General features: G+C 44.2%; 2 protein-coding genes across 2 annotated transcripts; both read right to left on the bottom strand.

The window, feature by feature from the left end:
- Positions 1-268: 268 nt before the first annotated feature.
- On the bottom strand, positions 269-7,048 carry LOC117874099 (serine/arginine-rich splicing factor 7-like). The gene is made up of 8 exons (XM_034763909.1): positions 6,938-7,048; positions 6,472-6,652; positions 6,195-6,371; positions 5,246-5,320; positions 5,029-5,130; positions 4,315-4,362; positions 2,755-2,790; positions 269-1,561 (listed from the first exon to the last, which is right to left on the bottom strand). Exons 1-8 carry the CDS (start codon positions 6,963-6,965, stop codon positions 1,504-1,506), a joined length of 705 nt encoding a protein of 234 aa, XP_034619800.1. The 5' UTR covers positions 6,966-7,048; the 3' UTR covers positions 269-1,503.
- Positions 7,049-9,928: 2,880 nt separating this feature from the next.
- GEMIN6 (gem nuclear organelle associated protein 6) lies at positions 9,929-20,150 on the bottom strand. Its single transcript, XM_034763910.1, has 3 exons — positions 20,012-20,150; positions 17,708-17,853; positions 9,929-10,575 (listed from the first exon to the last, which is right to left on the bottom strand). The coding sequence occupies exons 2-3, from the start codon at positions 17,833-17,835 to the stop codon at positions 10,200-10,202; spliced, it is 504 nt and encodes a 167-aa protein (XP_034619801.1). The 5' UTR covers positions 17,836-17,853; positions 20,012-20,150; the 3' UTR covers positions 9,929-10,199.
- Between the last annotated feature and the right edge of the window lie 1,224 nt (positions 20,151-21,374).

Genomic DNA, 21,374 nt, shown 5'->3' on the forward strand with positions numbered 1-21,374 from the left:
TTGAAACTGGTATTTAACTACAGCATAAGAACGGCCAGACTGCGTCAGACCAAAAGTCCATCTAGACCAGTATTTTGTCTTCTGACAGTGGCCAATGCCAGGTGCCCCAGAGGGAATGAACAGAACAGGTAACGACCAAGAGATCCATCCCGTCGCCCATTCCCAGTTTCTGGCAAACAGAGGCTAGGGATACCATCCCAGTTAACAGCCATTGATGGACCTGTCCTCCCTGAATTTATCTAGTTCTTTTTTTAAAGAGACCAGAATATTTAAGATCTGCAGGGTTTTTGTTTATTTATCAAAAAGGTTCCTGGCAGTCTAACAACATCTTTACCAAAAGACAGTCATGCGCAGTTTCAACATGAAGTGTCAAAGCCCCTTGCAACTTAGAGATCACAAAATAGGCTTCAGTTTGAAATACTTCCTCATATACAATTTATTTTATGCTCTTCAATCATGTATTTGGTGCGTACTACAGGAATTAACTTACCAGTACCATGAAAGGTTTTGCCTATCAGCATACAGGCTGCTTTATGATTGTAACATATGTTGCAGAACAGATCGTGACTGCATAAAGTCACTCGTTTAGTTCATTTTCCCCCCAATTTGTCTAATTGGACAAAGTTGGTTGCAGAAGAGAAGTCATGACAGAGCTGTATTTTTTTCTCCCTCAACATGCACTATTTAAAGGTAACCCGCAAAAAACAAACAAAAAACCAAACAAACAAAAAAAACCCCCTGTGCTTGTGCCCTTTTCTGCTTCTTTATATGTAAAAAGTAGGGGTAATTGAGCTGTTTACAAAAATTTAAACACTCTGGTTAAAAGTTAACAGCCATTTTTCACTGTGAGTAAAAACTCCTTTCAACACCTTCATTTAAGAATTCAAAACATCTGATACCTCACTGGTTCTCCAGTACAGCCAGGGAAGACTAGACTTTACATTCCCGATCATTTTAAGTTAAAAACCAGTAGAACAAAAGTTACACTTCCTTCCTTTCAGGATACTTTCAGAATCAAAAACCTATAAAAAAGGCACAAGCATCTTCTGTAATAACACTTTGCAGATCACCTTTAACTTGCGTCACCTCATCCATATCTCAGAACAAAATAAGAAATTAAAGATACATCTTTGTCAAGTTTGACAACCTGTATAATGTCAACTTCAATGACATACATGACTTGCTTTAAAGTTACTGAAGCATTAACAGAAGCAGTAGGGCTACCACAAAGGTTTTTAGTTAGAAATACACATTTTATTTCTATGTGTCAATAAAAAAAGTCCCACATTTTCAGATCACAGGATGCAAATGCATACAACAAAAAAAGTTGCGCACTAATCTACGAATGTGATGTCACAATTTAGAAGATCCCGATCCAGGCCAATTGTTATTTGATTGAAAAACCCTTCTAGGACTAAGCCCTTACCATTTACATCAGACACAAAATCCCTTATAACAACGTAAACAAAATAACTTTCTTCCTAAAAGGTTAACTTTGAAATTTCAGTCCATTCTTACAGGACTTGCACTCCTCCTTCGAGGGCTTCCTGATGGTGAACGACTGAAAGTGAAAGAAAAACAGAAGTTAGTTGGAGTAACTCTAGTGTTGACTTGGAACTTCCGATATAGCCATATCGCCAGAGGGGAGGGAAAAAAGAAACCAAGTATTTTCTGTAATAACCCAATAATCAGCACCAATGAAAGTAGATAATTAGTTTTCCTTTTAAAATAGATCTTACACACATTTCCTCATTAACAGGAAAGGATAAAAAGGAGGCTACAAACAAGGATCTTGAGATCAGGCACACAGTGTGGCAAGGCACAAGCTACTCCAGTTCCCATGCATTCCTTTCCTCAAGAGACTTCAATCAAGCTTGGAAAAGTGGTCCCCTAGGGTTAAGATCATACTTATTCTGAATTAATGGAAAATGGTTAAAAATGGCTCAAACTAAAATGGAAAAACTAAGGCTAATGATTAATTACATAAACTATGCAATGTTCTAACAAGTACTCATCTGGGTTACAAAAGGGAAATGCAGAAAATTCTATCCTGCATTACCATGTAGCAACAGACTGTACAGCTGTTAGTCAAAACAGAGCCACCAGCAAGGTGGACCGCAGTCTGACTTCAATTCGATCAGATGGGTGTTTGTTACAAGAAGTCTTTAGTTTATGTTTTGCTTCACACATTTAATCCATTTACAGTTTTACTCTGAGCCATTTACATTTTCCATTCAAATTTTTGACTCTGGTTCTATCCCCCACCCCTTGAGAAAGTAGGTTCAGTCCTTCTGAAAAGGATTTAATTGTAAGCCAGAAGTAGCCCACTGCACCTCCTAGAACACAAGTTAATCTCATTATGACCCTGGAGGTTTTTAAATAGACTGCTTAAAATTGATTCCCCTGTGCTTAAAATTTATTTCATGCTTTAGCTCACCACTTTATAGAGGCTTCATTAACTTGCGATTATACGAGGATGGAAATACAGCAATAGCCAAAGGCAAGATCCTCATAATACAACATGCACCCAGTTTCTTGGAAACAGCTTTACCATGATGGGCTTCATCTTAGTAATCAGTGTCCCATGCATTAATTAACACAGCCCTGTCCATCCGAAATGCACCTTACAGTTAAATCACAGACAAAGTATAGGGGAAAGTTCTGTAATCTCAGTCAAACAAGTTTTCAGTAGAGACCACTGAAGACAACATTTATTCTACACCCAGCAGTCTTTAGTCGCAAGATTCAACTTACCTTCTCTTTGGAGATGGTGATCTGGACTTTGATCGGCTGCAAAATATGGACACAAGTGAGAAAAAAAGTTACATGAAAACAATTCCTTCCATATTTTAAAATAGTGAAAAATCTACAAAAAAGCTGTAGTCAGCATTTTAAATACGCATCACTGAATGTATGCAAAAATCCTTTAAAAGGATTTGTATGGGCATCAAGCTAATCCCCACCATCCCTACTTCTAAGGCAGATACACTGCATGGTTGCATATCTCCACAGGCACTTGGCAAGAGTTCTTTCATCCTCACTGTTCAATGTCAGCACTGATTGGCTGATGGATAAACATGAGGAAGCAGCTGTCAGTGTTGAGCTGAATACCGTTCTACTTCAAGATTTATAGAGATACTGTACGACACCTGCTACAGTTAGCAATAACTGAGTGTCATCGGTTTCTGAAAATATTGCACTGAAGTTTTTATCTGTCCTCATCTCGAGATGCAGTCACCATCCATCACTACTCATGTAATGAAAACATGCTGGTACATTTCAAGTCAGGTGCTCAGATTTGTGTTTCATCCCACCTATTTCTACTTCTTGGCAACTCTTCTGTGTAGTTTTGTTCGTTCAGAAAATCCATCAACAAAAACCATTAGCACAAGGGAGCAGTGCCTCCTTAATATAACTACCATCAGAAACGAAGTTCTCCTGCTGTGACTGACATTTTAAAACTACCAACAAGATGTGAACATCTAACTGATTCTAGAACTTCTGTAGCTCTGCAGCCACGAGTTCCCTTTGTTCTTCTGTAAATAAGCCATTAGAATCTTCTGCTTGCTTGAAGGTGAAGTTCAATGGAGAGTATCTTTAAAACCATTCAGTGTATAATGACAATGCTTTGACACTTTTCAGTAACTCCCATCCTGAAAAAAAAAAACTCTTCCACTACTAGACCACTAAACTGCATACATATGGTATGTCACAAAGAAGATTTATATTAGTATTTGAATTCTAGGAGTACCTCATTCATAGAAAAACAGTCCCAGTCCTACATTTCAGTAACATGCCCTACTATTTGAGTCGCCCTAGCTGACACAAATTGCTCATAGTTAGTTGTTCACTGCACACCACTAGCATATGCAAGTGAATCAGGGCACACTGGGGAATGGCTACATGGACCTTTGAATGTAGGGGGAACTAATGTTAAGTTTCAATATGACATCCATGAGGTAACAGGCAGAAACAGCACATTTTAGCATCAAGAGGGAGCTTCCCCCAAACACACCCCAAGGATTCCCTTGAGTTCTCCATTACTGTGCATTTGTATTTTGCTAGGTGCTGTTTAAGCTTTTTTCCAGCAAGTTTGGGGTTTAAAACTACGAAGTCTCCCTTGTAATATACTTTCCTGGCACCAACTTCATTTTTACAGGACACATTAGGGTCTTAGTGCATGATGGTGAACCACAGGCAAACTTCTGGTACGTGAACAAGTTTCGCCTAAGATGCATCTATCTATGGCCGAAACAACTACTGCATTTGACTAAGTAAACCTGTAGCTTTAATTAATTATGGCAAACATCTTACCTGCTTCGTGGCCATAAAGCAGACCTGGATCTGGATCTGGATCTAGACCTAAAGTTTGAAGAAGGAAACTAATGAAAGCCAACTCAACTCCACAAGAAGAATTAATTTCTTTATTAATACACAGCAATGCAGTAAGAAAAATACAAATGCACAGCATTTGCTGTCTAGGTAAAAAACTCCATCAAGCAGTCAATACTGCAGCAGCAATTTTGTTATCTGAGTAGGCTCCTGTTTGCCAGCTTTAGATAGAGGCACTGTTTTCCAAAAAATCAGAAAGCAATCACTCAAATGTGGGAAGTTGATGTCACTGATAAGCTTATATTATGTTATGCTATGCAAAGCTATTTTTATTTACATAATTATTGTGGCCAAAGCCATGGAGCATTTACATTGTTTGGGGTGTGATTTTATTCACACAAGGACATAACTAGGCTGGCAAAACGTTTAAGTATACGCCAGACCCTAAGACCAGCTAAACATGTAATACCAAAAATTCAAGAGAACTGTTTCTAGAATATTCACTTTAGTTGAGGGGAAATTCACCCATGTTAATATGTTTGGTCTTGAAGTGAGCGCTCAAGCCCTTTTCATAGAACCTACTCCCCAAATAACACAAAGAATGAATTTCACACTACCTCCCATCATACCCTTCAAATATTCTGAATCCATCTTAAAAGAAACGTTGGCTGATAATCATAATACAAAACCAATTACCTTGATCTTTTTAAAGAACGTGATCGGGATCTGCGGGGTGAGGCCGATCTAGATCTACGAGGCGACACCGACCTCGATCTGCGAAGGGAAGCTGACCTGGATCTGCAGTGAAAAAATTGAAAATATTATACAATGCTTTGCTTGTCTTTAAAAAAAAGGTGAATAGGATGTTTGACTTCTCTTAAAAAAGGAAAGCACAAGAAAGTCTGAAACTCACCTCCTACCACGGCTTCGGCTGCGTGACCGAGAATACCTTCTTCCTCTGGACCTTGAATGAGATCTAGACCGTGACCTAATGTTAGGTTAGAAAAAGTAAGTATTAGAAAACAACTTTAGCAATTAGCGCACGTGAGCCTCTGCTGAAGTTAAAATTTCAGACAACTAAAAATTAGTGTCTGTCAGTTGGAAAAAAATCAGGGCCTATTTGTTTTGAGTATTTTTACTACCTAGAAAAGATGTTAAGCTGAATTACATTTAGAATTACATTATAATATAAAACACTGTAATGTGTATTAAAATAAACCTTGCAAGTTTGCAGGTCGACCCTCTTTGGCCCAAGGTCTAGCAGATCTAGACGATCTAGAAGTATCTATAGCCGATCGCTGCATCTAGGTGTTCTCTTCAATCTAACGACGATCAAACTGACAGCCAAATGAGCCAGGGTGAGGCTTGATTGACGCAAGAAGATTTTTCTAGGTGGGAATGTGGTCAATCTGGTGTTCCTCTTTCTAAACCGGAGGGGGGGGGCCCCAATTGAAAGCCAAATTTACTGTTACGGCGATCACCGTCTCAAATTTTCTGCCCTTTAAAGAATATGGTGAAGCTAGGTGTAGATGGCTCGAGGGGATCTGGCCTCTTATGCTGATCACCTCAAGGTCTAGGAGGATCTTAATTGTCGGATTTTGCAAGGCGCCTCAGCATGAAACCTTAAGGCTTGTGACATTCTGAATCAAGGCGACTGACTCAAACGAAGAAACCTGAAAGGTTTTGACCAGGTTGATTGTTAATATATTAACATTTAATACGAAATATCAACACAATGTAAAATACACCTGCATGAACACAGCATTACAGTTAAATTAAACTGGCATAGCATGCTCTGCTTGGCTAACAAGACTACAGCTGCACCTAGCACAGAGACCCAATCGCGCCTGTCCCCCACGTACCTGCTCCGCCGCCGGCGACTATAGCGATGGCAGTCATAGGCGTAGTGCCCCTTGTCTCCGCACTCGTAGCACCGGTCGTTGGGATCGAAGGGGCGCCGCGCGGGAGGCCGGTCGTAGCGGGAGCGGCGGGGCATGCCCGTGGACAGCTCCACCCTCACGCGGGAGCCGCACAGCACCCTGCAAGGCCAGAGAGCCGCCGGTCAGCGCCGCGGGCCGGGACTGGCGGGAATAGCGGGCCCCGCGCCCCCGCCGCGCCGCAGCTTCCCGCACCACCTACTTTCCGTCCAGTCCGAGCACCGCGTCTTCCGCGTCTCGCGGGTCCTCGAACTCCACGAAGGCGAAGCCCGGCGGGTTCCGCGCGATCCACACGGTGCGCAGGGGGCCGTAGTAGCTGAAGGCTCGCTCCAGCTCGCCCTTGCCGGCGCCGGTGCCCAGGTTCCCCACGTACACCTTGGTCTCTGCAAGAGCAAAGCAGGCGGGCGCTGAGAGCCGCGCCGGGCCCCCGCCGCCCCGAGCCCCTCTGCCGCGGAGGCGCCGCGGCCATCTTGGCCGCCCCACCCGCGGGGAGCCCCGGCCCAGCCGCGCGGCGAGCGCCCAACGTGCGCAAAATGGCGGCGGCCGCCTCCCCCGCGGCGAGCCCCACGCGCCGCGCCCCCGCCCCCCGGCATCCCCGAGGAGACACCCCCCCCATCATCATCCCCGCTGCCGGCCCCCCGCGCGGCATGGCCCGGCCCGGCTCCTACCGCCTCCATAGCGGCCGTAGCGAGACATGGTTCCCGCGCCAACCGCCACCCAGCCTAGCCTGCTGCCTGCCTCTCTGCGCGCAGGCGCCGCGAGCCCCTTATATAGAGTGAGCGGCGCACGCGCACAGCACCGCCGGCCGGCCGCCCGCGCGCTCGGAGAAGGCGGGAAGGAGAACCCCACCCCTTTCTCCCCGTTTCCATAGTAACGTGCTGCGGGCGAAGAACTTGTCCCCGCGGGCGGGGGAACGTGAGCGACCGGGGTCGGCGGGGGCCCTGTCAGCTCTGGGCGGGCGGGGCCCCAATAGAGCCACGGGGCTGGGCCCCCTTGGAGCTCCCCCAGGGGTGGGGGGGATGGGCCCCAATAGAGCCATGGGGGGCGCTAGGGGGCTGGGCCCCATTAGAGCTCCCTCAGAGGTATGGGGGGGCTGGGCCCCAATAGAGCCATGGGGGGGGCTAGGCCCCCTTAGAGCTCCCCCAGGGGTGGGAGGGGGCTGGGCCCCAATAGAGCCATGGGGGGAGGGGAGGGGCTGGGCCCCATTAGAGCTCCCTCAGAGGTATGGGGGGGCTGGGCCCCAATAGATCCATGGGGGGAGGGCTAGGCCCCCTTAGAGCTCCCCCAGGGGTGGGAGGGGGCTGGGCCCTATTAGCGCTCCCCTGGGATCAGGGGATGGGCCCCAGTAGAGCAAGGGATCAGCAGGACCCATTTAAAGTTATGCAAGTGCCTAAATATTTCCCAGATTGGGAGCGGAGACATTTTTTCAGCCATGTTCTGTACTCAGTTAACATGTACTGGGGTAACAGCTTCTTTCCGCTAGCTCAGGTTTGTCCGGACAGAGACTCTGCTCATGTAGTTGAGTCGGGGGATGGGGCTAATACAGATCCAACAGCAGACAGGGGCTTTAGTCCTAAATGACAACTACTGTCTTTGACATGTTTGAAGAAATTATGTGCATCTTGCTGCATGGCTTCAGAGTCCTGTAGAATCTCCTGCAGTCAGCTGTACTGAGGTAAGTGTGTAAATGTCTACGGGACCAGGGTCTTCCATGGTGAAAAGCATCCCGTTATTTTGTGTGCCATAGCTCTAAACAAGCCAACAGAATTTCATCTAACTTAAAAAAAATCATTTTGGGACTGACAATACGTAAAAGATATTTCTGTTTCTGGACATAACACCCATAAAAAAAGCTTGTAACAGATGTACCTTCTCAGCTGTGATTGTATTGAAGAAGAGTAATTAGGAACTGATCTAAAATTACGTAGATTACATATTTTAAAAAGGTACAAAAAAGGATAATGAAAGTCTAATTAATACTGCTTTCTGTTTTTTTTCATTTAATATAATATTTAAGTGATTATTTTAAATTAAGCTTCTGTCGCTGGTTGTGAAGATAATCTTCAAAATGAATCAGTACACTGATGTCTAAGAATCAGATACACAAACAATTGGAGTGAAAAGAATGTGAAATGCCCTATTTATTTTAATGGGAGTCTAATTCAAAGCCAACTGAAATCAACAGATTACAATGATTTAAAATGATTTTGGCTTAAACCCTCAATATGGGATTGAAATAGCTCTGAAGCCTATGAAAGTTTAAATGTCAGTATCCTTGAGGAGAGAGACCAGGTAGATGAGGTCATTTTTTTTACTGGACCAACTTCTGTTGGTGAGAGAGACAAGCTTTTGCTCTGACCCTGTCAAGAACAAATCATACCAAACTAACCTAATTTTTGACAGGATTGGTGGCTTAGTGTTACTAGGCCCGCCCCCCCCATCCACGATCAGATAAGGAAATTAGATTAAGAAATGTGTGTAGCTTCAGCTTCCAGCCATTTGTTCTCGTTATGCCTTTCTCTGCTAGATTAAATACCTTTAGTATCTGATATTTTCTTCCTGTGAAGATACTTTTACACTGTAATCAAGTCACCTCTCACACTATGCAGTTCACTCAGATTGGCCCCTGGGTCAGACTACACCGGGTATATACAGTCTCACAGCTCAGCCATACCCAAGTTACCGTGTCCTCACTGGTGCTGCACTCATGCACCAGCATCAGTAGGACTTCCCAAGGCTCTTTATTCTGCAGTAAGCTGGGGCACTGATTCTTTACGAGTGAATTGTGGGAGAATTTATCTGTCCTGGGCACACAGGTGGAACTGTGGTAAAGCATTGGAGGACTGTCAGCACTCAAATGACTTAGCCTGTGTCCTCACTGCAAAGTGGGCAGATTTCCAGCCCAAATGAAAGCTGAGCTCCAGCCTAAACTGCCAGCCAGGCCAGCTAGCCGAGATGGAAAGCACCACTTAGCTCAGCTGAGAGGGGTGTGTGTGTGTGAGAATGGGAGGTGGGTCAGGGCAATACCTGGATCAGAGCCTGGGCTAACTCTGCAATGAAGACATAACTTCAGTCTTCTTTTGATAAACTAAACAGATAGAGCTCTTTAAGTCTCTTACTGTACAGCACTTTCTCCAGCCCCGAATAATGTTTTGTGGCCCTTTTCAGCATGCTCCAATTTTTCAACTGTTTTTTAAAATGTGGACACCAGAACTGGATGTAGTAATCCAATATTGGTCTCATCCATGCCACATACAGAGGTACAATCATCTCCCTCCTTCTACTCCCCCATTTATACATCCAAGGATCACATTAGCCCTCTTTGCCACAGAATTGCCCTCAGAGCTCACCTTGGGTTGCTTTTGCACTATGACCCCTAAATCTTTTTCAGAGGCTCTGCTTTCTGTAGGGAGAGCCTGCATTCCATGTCCCTAAATGTATAATTTTGCATGTGGCTGTATCTAGATTGTGCCGTATGACTGTCCTGTCCTCCTCAGTATTTACCACTCCACCAGTCTTTGTCACCCACAGGTAGGAGGAGAGGCAATTAAAGGCGGACACAGAGGGGAGGGACACAGCCAGGAAGACAAGATTCATCAACTCAATCTTTCATATGAGACAGTGTTAGATAAAGAATTAGGATTCCATAGACTAAAATGTCATTCATACCAAATAACTTTTTTTATACAAAATATTAGGTAGTACAAATGCTTCCTGCTTTCAGCTGTACGACTGATACACCATCTGTTCCCTCACACACAGAATCAGCCAGAGTGGCTAACGCACAACAGTACCGCTCACCCTCACACATGTGAGTGGAAAATCAAGTCAACCAATAGTATAGAACAATTCTTAATTTAAGGGAAAAAGAACACCTCCCCTGTTTGAAATAGAAGCGTTTTAGATGAGAAGCGTTTGTCAACTTGTCCATTACAACTGCGTTGCAAGATGGCCTTGTATCAAGCTCTGGACTCGAGATAGAATAATTTCATTGGAGCTGCTGCAGTCTTCTGGCCCATATGGTGGGTCGATAGTTAATACACCTGCCACACACAGTGTTCTTTGTGACTCGCCTTGTTCTGTTACAGGGATGTGATTGGTCTCCAGCCAAGTCTTCAAGCTGCTCTTCCTCTTCTCCAGTTCTTCGTGGCCATAAGCTTTGCTCTCTTCTGGCATGAATAAGTGAGCAAGCTGCTCCTTCATTTCATCATCTCCTTCATTCACTATTTCAACTTTCTGTACAGCGTGACCCAGGATGACTGAGACACATACTTTTCCATCCTCCATGAGCTTCACTAGGACAACACTGCCGGGAAAGAGGACGTATATTGAATGATAAATCATTAACTAGAAAAAAAACAGTGAGAAATCTAGGCTGTGTTGCTCAAAAATGGGTGCTTAGAATTACATTAGTAAATACATAGCCAGATTTCCAAAATTTGAGAGCTCAGGAGTTCTCATTAGAAGTAACTTTAAAAATCATGCCACATAATCAGGCAAATTTCAGACACCTGTTTTTGAAAATCACACACACACACTGGAAGTGCAAACTTGACACAGGGTTCCTGAGTGCCCAGGAATATTATACCCTAGTCTGTTTAACATCTTGCACGTTGAAGGCCAGAACATAGAATTCCACACTTTAAATTACCATGTAAATACATGAGATAAATTCATCACCATTAAGGTGCTTGCAGAGGAGAGATTCTGCCTTTTTTGCTTGTTTATTATAGAACAGTGCCAGAATGCTTTTTGGTGGGGGAAAAAAAAGAATGGGAGAGGAGGGCTGTTTGTTTGTACATTGGAAAATCAGGTTTCATTTCCTCTGGAAGTCTCCCTTGGTGACTGGCAGTGCAAGGAGAGGACATCACTGTGGACAGCAGAAATAAAAGCCTGAAGCTATGTCTACGCTGCACACTTTACAATGGCATGCTGTTGTAAGGTGTGCAGTGTAGCTACTCTTTGTCACCAGGAGAGAGCTCTCCTGGTGACAAAATAAAACCATCCCCAACGAGAGGCGGTAGCTTCGTCGATAGGAGAGCAGCTCCCGCCAAGAAAACGCTGTCCATACAGGCACTTTTTGTCGTTAAAACTTCTGTCGTCCAGGGGGAATGTTTTTTTTTACACCCCTGAGCAACAAAAGTTTTAATGACAAAGTGCAGTGTAGACATGGCCTGAGTGATTGCATTGGGAAGGAATTTAGGGTGGGAACCACAAAGTGATTGAGGGCACAGCTATACTAGAGAGTTTACAGCGGCACAGATGCAGACGCACCGCTGTAAACTCTCTAATGTAGCTGTTCTAAGCCGACGGGAGAGAGCTCTCCCATTGGCTTAACTACTACAGCCCCCACAAGTGGCAGCAGCTGTGTCGGCAGAAGCTCTCTCACTGACATAGCGCAGTCCACACTGGCACTTCTGGCGCGGTAACTTATGTCACTCAGGAGGTGATTTATTCACTCCCTTGAGCAACATACGTTATGCTGACATAAGCTGTAGTGTAGATGTAGCCTGAGGCATTGCAATGCTGAGCATTACAGATATATCTTTTAGGCACCTAGAAAAAAAAAAATCATGGAAACAATGCTGCAATCCACAAAGCCTGAGTCAGACACCTAGGGTCCCTATACAATCAATGGGGAGACAGAGACGACTCAGAATGGGAGCCACAAAAGCCAGCATGCTAGGCAGCTCCCCACCTAAGCTAGCCAATGGGAGATGCTGACCAGAGAGGTGTGTGCTAAGCCCTGTTCCTCTCTCAAGAAGAGGTGCCTAAGGCTTGGTCTACACTTGTCGAGCTAGCTACTGCCTCTTGGAGAGGGGGATTAACTACACTGACATAAAAACCCCTGTGGATGTGAGAAGCATCTATGCTATGGTGACAACAAGGAGTCTGGTGGCACCTTAAAGACTAACAGATTTATTTGGGCATAAGCTTTCGTGGGTAAAAACCTCACTTCTTCGGATGTATGCTATGGTGCTACCGCAGCAGCACAGTAGTTGTGCCACTATGGCATAGACATGACCTAAGTCTCTGCTTAGCAATCCATAGATGGGAACCTGTCTCCTAGTGTCAGGCAGCTTAGGCACCTGAGCCACTTCCTGTGGGGACGAGTTCAGTGCTGCCTCACTCCACGCCAAACAGCCAGAGGAGGAGGAAGTGGTGCTGCTGCCGCCCACCTTGCAACTTTGAGTCCCGGGGGTAGAGCACTAACCTGTGATGGGGGAGCCCCAGGTTCAGCTCCTCTCTCTCTGCCTGAGGGGGAGAAAGGATTTCAACAGGGGACTCCCACCGCTCAGGAGAGCGCTCATAGCACTAGGCTATGGGATAGTCTGATGTGGGACACCTTCAGGGCAGCTCTACACTTAAAACACTGCATCATGTAGCTGCGCCGATGGAGCTGTGCCTCTAGCACTTCGATGAAGATGGGAGAGCCCTCTCCCGTCAGCATAGTCAATCCACTTCCCCAAGAGGTGGCAGCTCTGTTGATGGGAGAAGCTCTCCTGCTGTCAGGATGCTGCCTACACCGGGGGCTGGGTCGGTGTAACTACAGTCACTCGGGTGTGGATTTTTCACACCGCTGAGCAACAATTATACTACTATCAGTCTGCAGTGTAGACTAGACCCATGTCTCTCCTGTTGAAGCAGGTCTACTCTGGATAACTAATGACAGAGTGATTGGAGCAGGTGGGTTGGATCCTGCATCTCCCACCTCCCAAGTGGGTGCCCTACGCACTGGACTACAGAATCATTCTCTCTCTCCGGCCCAGCAACTTTCCACGGTGGAGATATACATAAATAGTCACTGAGTGAGAGTCTATAGTTCAGTGCTTAGGGTACTCAGCTGAGAGGTGGGAGTCCTGGATCCAGTCCCCCTGCTCCATTATTTACCCAGAGTGGAGCTTCAATGGGAGAAACTGAGGGGACCCCATCAGACTATCGTGTAGTTCAGTGGGGAGCACTCAAAGGATTTCAACAGGGGGCTTCTACCTTTCTCCCCCTCTGGTAGTGAGGGGAATTGAACCTGGGTCTCCCACATCCCAGGTGAGTGTTCTAACCACTGGACTAAAAGTTACAGGTGGGGCACTACCACCATATCCTCCTCCAGCCAGATTGAGAGTTAGACCTGACCTGGTAGGCAGGCCCTGAGCACACCTACCAGAGTGGCCCCCGTAAGTGTTTTTCTGCTTAACTTTTCCCAGTTTGTGAATAGCTCTGGGTTTTAGGTCAGAGATAGGCATCTGGGCACCTAGAGGGAGGCAACTGTGCACATTCCCAGCGGCAGAAACATAGATGCCTAGCCAACTTCTACCCTGAAAACATAGGCACTGAGTTTAGGTGCCTATGGGGTTCGGTGGGAGTTTTGAGAAATGCATTGGAGCCAAAACTGGGATTTAGGCACCTAAACCCCAGACGTAGGCACCTAAACCCCAGATGCAGGCACTTAAGTACCTTTGTGCATCTAGGTCTTGCTTGTTAAAAAACAAGTTTTAAACATCTATTCAACTCAAATCTGGCCAACAGCTGGGGGGGGGAAATCTTTGTAACTGACTCAGGCCCCGGGCCAGTTGGTTAGTGGCTCCGAGTGCTGCCTTTCCAGCTCTGATCTTCTAAAGCAGTGGTCCCCAACCTTTTTTATCTGGTGGGCGCCAGATGACGAGCCATGGAGGACCGTGGCGGCGGACGAGCATGCGCCGAAATGCCGCCAACAAGCGGCAACGTCAATAGGCGTCGCTGCCAAAATGCTGCTGAGAAGCAGCGTCATCCAGAGGCGTCGCCGCCGAAATGCCGCCAACGCTGCTTCTCGGCGGCATTTTGGCGGATGCTCGTCCGCCAGCCAGTATGCGGGACCACTTAGATGCCATGGCGCCCGCAGGCACCGCATTGGGGACCCCTGTTCTAAAGAGTCCCACAACAAATGCAGTGAAGAAAATATTTAGTCTTAGAAATATCAAGTAAGTTTATGTGGAGAAGGGAGACAATAATGGAGTTTTTTCCTACCTCAGGGGAAAAGGGCAGAAGCTATTTTTCCTCTTTGCCAGCCACCTGTCAGGAGAACTCTGTGCTAGCACTGTCACACCATTCACTATTATTTGACTATGTGAGTTTCCTAGAAGATGCCCAATTTAGCCTGGCCCAATTAACCAACTAGCCTAAATTTCCACAGCCCCTTTCATACCAAACTGCTTTACAAATGATACAGATGTAAGACCACAGCATTGCAGCCACCTTGAGGGGGAGGACAGTCACCAGTGGACACAGGAAACACAGCATTGGTGAGTGGAGGGCAGGGCTAAGCAACAGCAGTGAAGCAGCAGCTCTCTACTCTCACAACGCATTGTGGGCTCCAATGTCTCATACAGAGTAGACAGCCTCCATCATTCATTGTCTGAACAAATTCAAAGCTAAATGCACGGAACTCTACTTATCTATCCTGAGAAGCAAGGGCTATGCCAGCCCAGCCTCGAGTTCAGCCTGTAGCACCAGTGTTTGAAACTGGACGTTCAGACCCAATCTTACAAGTCTGCAAGAGCTAAAGCGCTACTCACTGTACTTTCCCAAAATGTTCCTGCCAGATATCCCCCCCACACACACACACACACAGCCCCGATTCCTTCTCAATGCATACTCAGAGCCTTGCACCCCATGCTCTAGTTCAGCATAAAGCAGAGCTAAGATATGGGGAAGAATGTTTGTTCTCAGGTGCAAAGCTGCACCAAGATGCAAAGATCCTAATCACTTGTAGTACTTTATATTTTCAGAGGACCAGAACTCCATTTAGCAGCCTTACAAATCTCTATAAGGGACAGTTCTCAGGCACACTGCGGTGGCTGCTTTAGATATGATGGAACAAGCTCTTAAAACTTCTGAATGCTAAGGTACCCAAGAAGATCATAATGGGACTAAATGAAGAGTCTGCTCTCATTAGTCTCCAAGCACAGACTACCTCATTCTTAACTTATCTCCAAAAACACAACCTAGGAGATGTACATAAGCATCTATTATTAGGGCTGTCGATTAATCACAGTTAACTCACTTGATTCACTCAAAAAAAAATTAATCACAGTTTTAATTGCACTGTTAAACAATAGAATTCCGTTTGAAATTTATTACATATTTTGGATTTTTTCTACATTTTCATATATTCTATTCTGTGTTGTAATTGAAATCAAAGTGTATATTATTTTTTATTACAAATATTTGCACTGTAAAAATGATAAACAAAAGAAATAGTACTTTTCAATTCACCTCATACATGTATTGTAGTGCGATCTCTTTATCGTGAAAGTGCAACTTAAAAATGTAGATTTTTTTTTGTTACATTACTGCACTCAAAAACAAAACGATCTAAAATTTTAGAGCCTGCAAGTCCACTCAGTCCTACTTCTTGTTCAGCCAATCACAAAGACAAACAAGTTTTTTTTTTTTTTTTTTTTTTTTTTTTTTTTTTTTTTACACTTACAGGAGATAATGCTGCCCTCTTCTTATTTACAATGTCACCAGAAAGTGAAAACAGGCATTTGCATGGCACTTTTGTAGCTGGCATTGCAAGGTATTTACGTGCCAGATATGCTAAATATTCGTATGCCCCTTCATGATTCAGCCACCATTCCAGAGAACATGCTTCCATGCTGATGTCCCCTGCTCTGTTTTACCTGCATTCTGCCATATATTTCATGTTATAGCAGTCACGGATGATGACCCAGCACATGTTCATTTTAAGAACTCTTTCACTGCAGATTTCACCAAATGCAAATAAGGTACCAATGTGAGATTTCTAAAGATAGCTACAGCACTCGACCCAAGATTTAAGAATCTGAAGTGGCTTCCAAAATCTGAGGGGGCCGAGGTGTGGAGCATGCTTTCAGAAGTCTTAAAAGAGCAACACTCCGATGCAGAAACTACAGAACCTGAACCACCAAAAGAGAAAATGAACATGTTTCAGTCCGCACTGCTTTGGATTGTTATCAAGCAGAACCTGTCATCAGCATGGACGCATGTCCCCTGGAATGGTGGTTGAAGCATGAAGGGACATATGAATCTTTAGCACATCTGGCATGTAAATATCTTGCGACACCAGCTACAACAGTGCCATGAGAATGCCTGTTCTCACTTTCAGGTGACATTGTAAACAAGAAGCGGGTAGCATTATCTCCTGCAAATGTAAACAAACTTCTTTGTCTGAGCGATTGGCTGAACAAGAAGTAGGACTGAGTGGACTTGCAGGCTCTAAAATTTTAGATCGTTTTGTTTTTGAATGCTGTTTTTTTGTACATAATTCTACATTTGTAAGTTCAACTTTCATGATAAAAAGATTACACTACAGTACTTGTATTGGGTGAACTGAAATACAATTTCTTTTGTTTTTTTTTACAGTGCAAATACTTGTAATCAAAAAATATAAAGTGAGCACTGTACACTTTGTATTCTGTGTTGTAACTGAAATATATTTGAAAATGTAGAATGTATCCAAAATATTTAATAAATGGTATTCTATTATTGTTTAATCGCACAATTAATCACAATAAAAAAAAGTGATTTTTTTTAATCCCTTGACAGCCCTAATTATTATTAATCACATTTATTACACTAATGCCCAAGGGCCAACAAGGAATTGGGCCCCATTTTGCTAGGAACCGTAAAGACACAGAGTAGTAGACTTTCAATTCCCAACTAAATAATAATGCAGAGCCCTTATGTTGAATTTATGCATCCTGTACCCTCTGGTACATTCTTTCTTTAGCTAAAACACTTTGCTTGGATATAAATATCCCCTTGCAATGTTTTCAGCCTAAAATCACTTGTGCTAGCCCATGAGAACAGAAAATAAACTGATCTATCTACTTCCATTGTCCAAGATGAGCGAAATACAAAAAACAAAGCATAGTGCAAAGTTTGATTTTTTTTAAATTATCTACAGCCCCAATTGCGATCTGCACTGGTGCAAATCAGATCACCCTATGGATTACAATATAGCACTGGGGCTTTAGGGGATACTTAACAGGAAAATAGATTGGTATTTTTAAGATGTTAAGCTCCCTTGAATATTTCCCCTTGGCTTTCTCTTGGATGTGATGAAGGCCAAATGCATTCTATATTTAAAACACAGCACTACACAGAAGCAGTGATGTTGTTTTAAGAGTGCCTAAAATGCACAGCAAAATTGGCATGAATGAAGAGCAACCAAGCTCCTGGGTTCCATCTGTTCCCCAAAACTATTAGTCTCTCAAATTAATTGACCATTTGAAATCATATGAACAATCCTTATGACTCCTAGCATCCCCTTCCTCTTGGCCCTGCTAATTAGCACAGATATAGAATTATGGACCAAATTCCAGTGTGTCATTTCCGCTCCAAGCAAATTTGCTTCAGATTCAGTCTTTCCATATCAGATCACCGTTCTCTTTGTTATAAGCAAATAACAGCTCTGTACTTACTTTGCAGAAACTGGGTCAATTGTTAAGACCCATCCTTTGTATTCATGTTTCTCAGCAGCTGTGACTTTTACTTCTTTGTTCACATAAGTCTGCCACTCTAAAGGACTTTTCCTCTGCCATTCACTCATATTTCCCACTCACTGAACCTAAAGAGCAATCAGTGTAGTTATTAGCAACAGCAGATGCCTCTACTCCAACCCTTTGCACCAGCATTGAGTTTGCCTCCTTTTTCTGTTTAATCATCTTAGTCACTTCTTACATCGTATGTTAATGAAAAAGTCAATTAAAAACACTTCCATTTCCTCCCTCATTTGTTGTTTTTAAAGGCGCACACAGCTTAAAAAAAAAAAATCATGTTCCTAACATACAAAAATGTGTACCTTCTATTGTCACATGTAACCACTGAGATGACTATGTACCTTCTACTGTTGGCCCAAGTAACTCTTACCATCACTGTCACTGAGACAAGCAGAAAGATTTGTTCACTTTACAGCAGGCTTTTGAGCACCCTTTGTGCACGGTCACTCTCACTACTGTGGGCAGTGCCTTTGCTTTCCAGCCTCATGTGCTAGCTGATGACGTGGATGGATGACTTGAGGATTCCCTGTTCTGTTCACTCCCTCTGAAGCACCTGGCATTGGCCACTGTTGGAAGACCGGATACTACTGGGCTAGATGGACCATTGGTCTGACCCAGTATGGCCACTCTTATGACATCATTCTTGTGCCCTGCTGTGGGGGGAGCTCAGATATATACATACTCTTCCTCAAGCCTTGCCAAAGGACATTGATCAGTAACAGCAGCACAGCGGCTTCTGTTTCTCAGTTTGGGCCAGGAAGGCATCTCGTTTTCCCAGGACCCCTCCACAGAGCTTAGTGGAGGGTGGAAGAGGGAGATGAGTGTACAAGACTGAGTCCAAAACGCCTGGGGAAGCCCATTTCTTCATTGCGCAGAGGCAGGGAGCACTGGGAGTCTCTTCCACTTCCTGTCCACTGTATTTGGGGGGAGGAAAGCACCTGCAGGCAAGGAGAGTCCTTCACTTCCTAGACCCCTCTGCATGGATCATGGAACCTGCAGTTCACCCTCTGCTTTTCTGAACCTGTGCTCTGTTAGAATATAAGAACGGCTATGTTGGGTCAGACCAAATATCCATCTAGCCCAGTGTCCTGTCTTCCAACAGTGGCCAATGCCAGATGCCCCAGAGGGAATGAACAGAACAGGACAATTATCAAATGATCCATCCCCTGTCGCCCATTCCCAGCTTCTGGCAAAGAGAGGCTAGGGACCCCATCCCTGCCCATCCTGGCTAACAGCCATTGATGGACCTATTCTCCATGAGTTTATCTAGTTCTTTTTTGAACCCTGTTATAGTCTTGGCCTTCATAACATCCCCTGGCAAAGAGTTCTACAGGTTGATTGCATTGTGTGAAGAAATACTTCCTTTTGTTTGTTTTAAACCTGCTACTTATTAATTTCATTTGATGACCCCTAGTTCTTGTGTTGAGAAGGAGTACATAACACTTCCTTATTTACTTTCTCCCCACCAGTCATGATTTTCTAGACTTTAATCATACCCCCCCCGTTAGTTGTCTCTTTTCCAAGCTGAAAAGTCTTATTAGCTCTCCTCCTATGGCAGCCCTTCCATACCCAATCATTTTTGTTGCCCTTTTCTGAACTTTTTCCAATATATCTTTTTTAAGATGGGCGACCACCTCTGCACGTAGTAGTCAAGCTGTGGGCGTACCATGGATTTATATAGAGGCAATATGATATTTTCTGTCTTATTATCTATCCCTTTGTTAATGATGCCCATTATCCGGCATGTAGAGCGCAGAGCCCCACTCAGAGTTTGTGCTCGATGCTGTACAGAGGAAGATTGTAAACGTAGATTGTAGGGCAGGGACAATCTACGGCCCTCAGTCTCGCAAAGACACTTGTTTTTAACTTTAGGCAGACGCTATACACAATAGGACTATTCAGGTGTGCAAAACGAAGCCAGTGTGGAACTGTTCACAGGATCCCGGCCTATTAGTGTCTCTGCACCGTACATTCTGCTGGTTGCAAAGTGTCCTTCTTATTCTGCTCTGTTCATGCACTCATTCTCACTTAAACCAAGCTCGCTTCCCGGAGCCTGCTCTCCCCCACAGGCCAACAGGAAAAGCAGACTGAGACCCCTGCTCAAATCGTTATTGCCACTGAATTGCACTTCCTGCAGCAGGCAGCCAACCTAATCTAGGCCAGTGTACCCTGCAGCACTAAGACCCCTTGAAACCAGCCAGACAGCCACGCTTGTGTTTCACTTACATGCAACAGTGCTGAAGCGAAGAGCTGGCTCACACTCACAAGCAGCACCACCATCCCCGAGCCCGGAATCGCATGGCCCAACGTGCAACCCAGCGAGCTTTGCTCAGAGACCTCATTTCCTGGCCCCAGAAGCCCCTGTTCTGTAGTTTCCAGTGACCCTGTGAGAGTACGGTCGCTTTCCTCATTGCTACCGGTGTTGCGTTGTTGGAGTAGCTCACGTGCTTCCGTTAGCTCATATGCAATTGAAAATTTAATAAATTACAGGGATTTGTACTAAAATAGTAACGTGCTCAGCATCTGTCTTCCTAGAAAACGCCACGCGTTCCAGCCCCCTGGGGTTTTTTCAACGGCAAATTTCGGTTTCAATAGCTTGGAAGCAACGTTTGACTACAAAACCTTATCTCACAAAAACAAGCGTGTATTTGGGATGTTTTACAAAATGGATTGGATGTATATTACCAATAAATGGGGGGACTGCATGAAATATATTTAAATCATTATGCTTTTTATTTCCAATTTCCATGAGATTTAAAGAAAACGCAGTATTTTTAGGTGTAGCCCAGTGGTAGGCAACCAATGGCACGTGTGCCGAAGGCGGCATGCAAGCTGATTTTCAGTGGCACTCACACTGCCCTGGTCCTGGCCACCAGTCTGGGGGCTCTGCATTTTAATTTAATTTTAAATGAAGTTTCTTAAACATTTTAAAAACCTTTTTACTTTACATACAGCAATAGTTTAGTTCTATATTATAGACTTATAGAAAGAGACCTTCTAAAAACGTTAAAATGTATTACTGGCACTCGAAACCTTAAATCAGAGCGAATAAATGAAGACTCGGCACACCACTTCTGAAAGGTTGCCAACCCCTGCTGTAGACAGTGTGGCCAACCCAGAACATTAACAAATTACAAGTCAAGGCCAGAAAAAAGCATTAGTTTGGATTAATAATCATGAGGGGTTTTTTTGTTTTTTTAAGTTAGGCTATTTTTAGTGAGATAAAAATATTGAGATTTTATTGAGATCTACTCATGAAAAGGCCTATATAAGAGCTAGGTGGTTTTACTGTTTGCCTTCTGCATATGGGTCACATTTACAAACTGTTCTCTGTAACTATGAGAGCTAGAGGAACACTTTAAAAAAAATTAAGAAGCAGAGATTCTTCCCTAATCACTTGCTTCCAGGAGCTGGGTATTTAAGGAAAACCTCAAATATTATGAGAGTAGCAATACTGAATATAGTACTTAACTTTTGATGGGAAGTCAATCATTATTCTCTCAATTTCTATGTGTTTGAAGAAGATACGAGTTTCCAGCAGTGTACACAGGAATAAAAAATTTGGCTGCTTTTAGAGGGGTACTTTCTG

The sequence above is a fragment of the Trachemys scripta genome, chromosome 3, assembly GCF_013100865.1.
Source record: "Trachemys scripta elegans isolate TJP31775 chromosome 3, CAS_Tse_1.0, whole genome shotgun sequence".
In the NCBI taxonomy this organism is placed as follows: Eukaryota; Metazoa; Chordata; order Testudines; family Emydidae; genus Trachemys; species Trachemys scripta.

Coding starts and splice junctions, on each gene's coding strand:
- GEMIN6 (XM_034763910.1), bottom strand. CDS start 17,835: ATGAGTGAATGGCAGAGGAAAAGTCCTTTAGAGTGGCAGACTTATGTG. Junction 10,576..17,707: donor ATTGACCCAGTTTCTGCAAA/GTAAGTACAGAG, acceptor CTTTCCCGGCAG/TGTTGTCCTAGTGAAGCTCA.
- LOC117874099 (XM_034763909.1), bottom strand. CDS start 6,965: ATGTCTCGCTACGGCCGCTATGGAGGCG. Junction 6,653..6,937: donor CTACGGCCGCTATGGAGGCG/GTAGGAGCCGGG, acceptor TTGCTCTTGCAG/AGACCAAGGTGTACGTGGGG. Junction 6,372..6,471: donor GTGCTCGGACTGGACGGAAA/GTAGGTGGTGCG, acceptor CTGGCCTTGCAG/GGTGCTGTGCGGCTCCCGCG.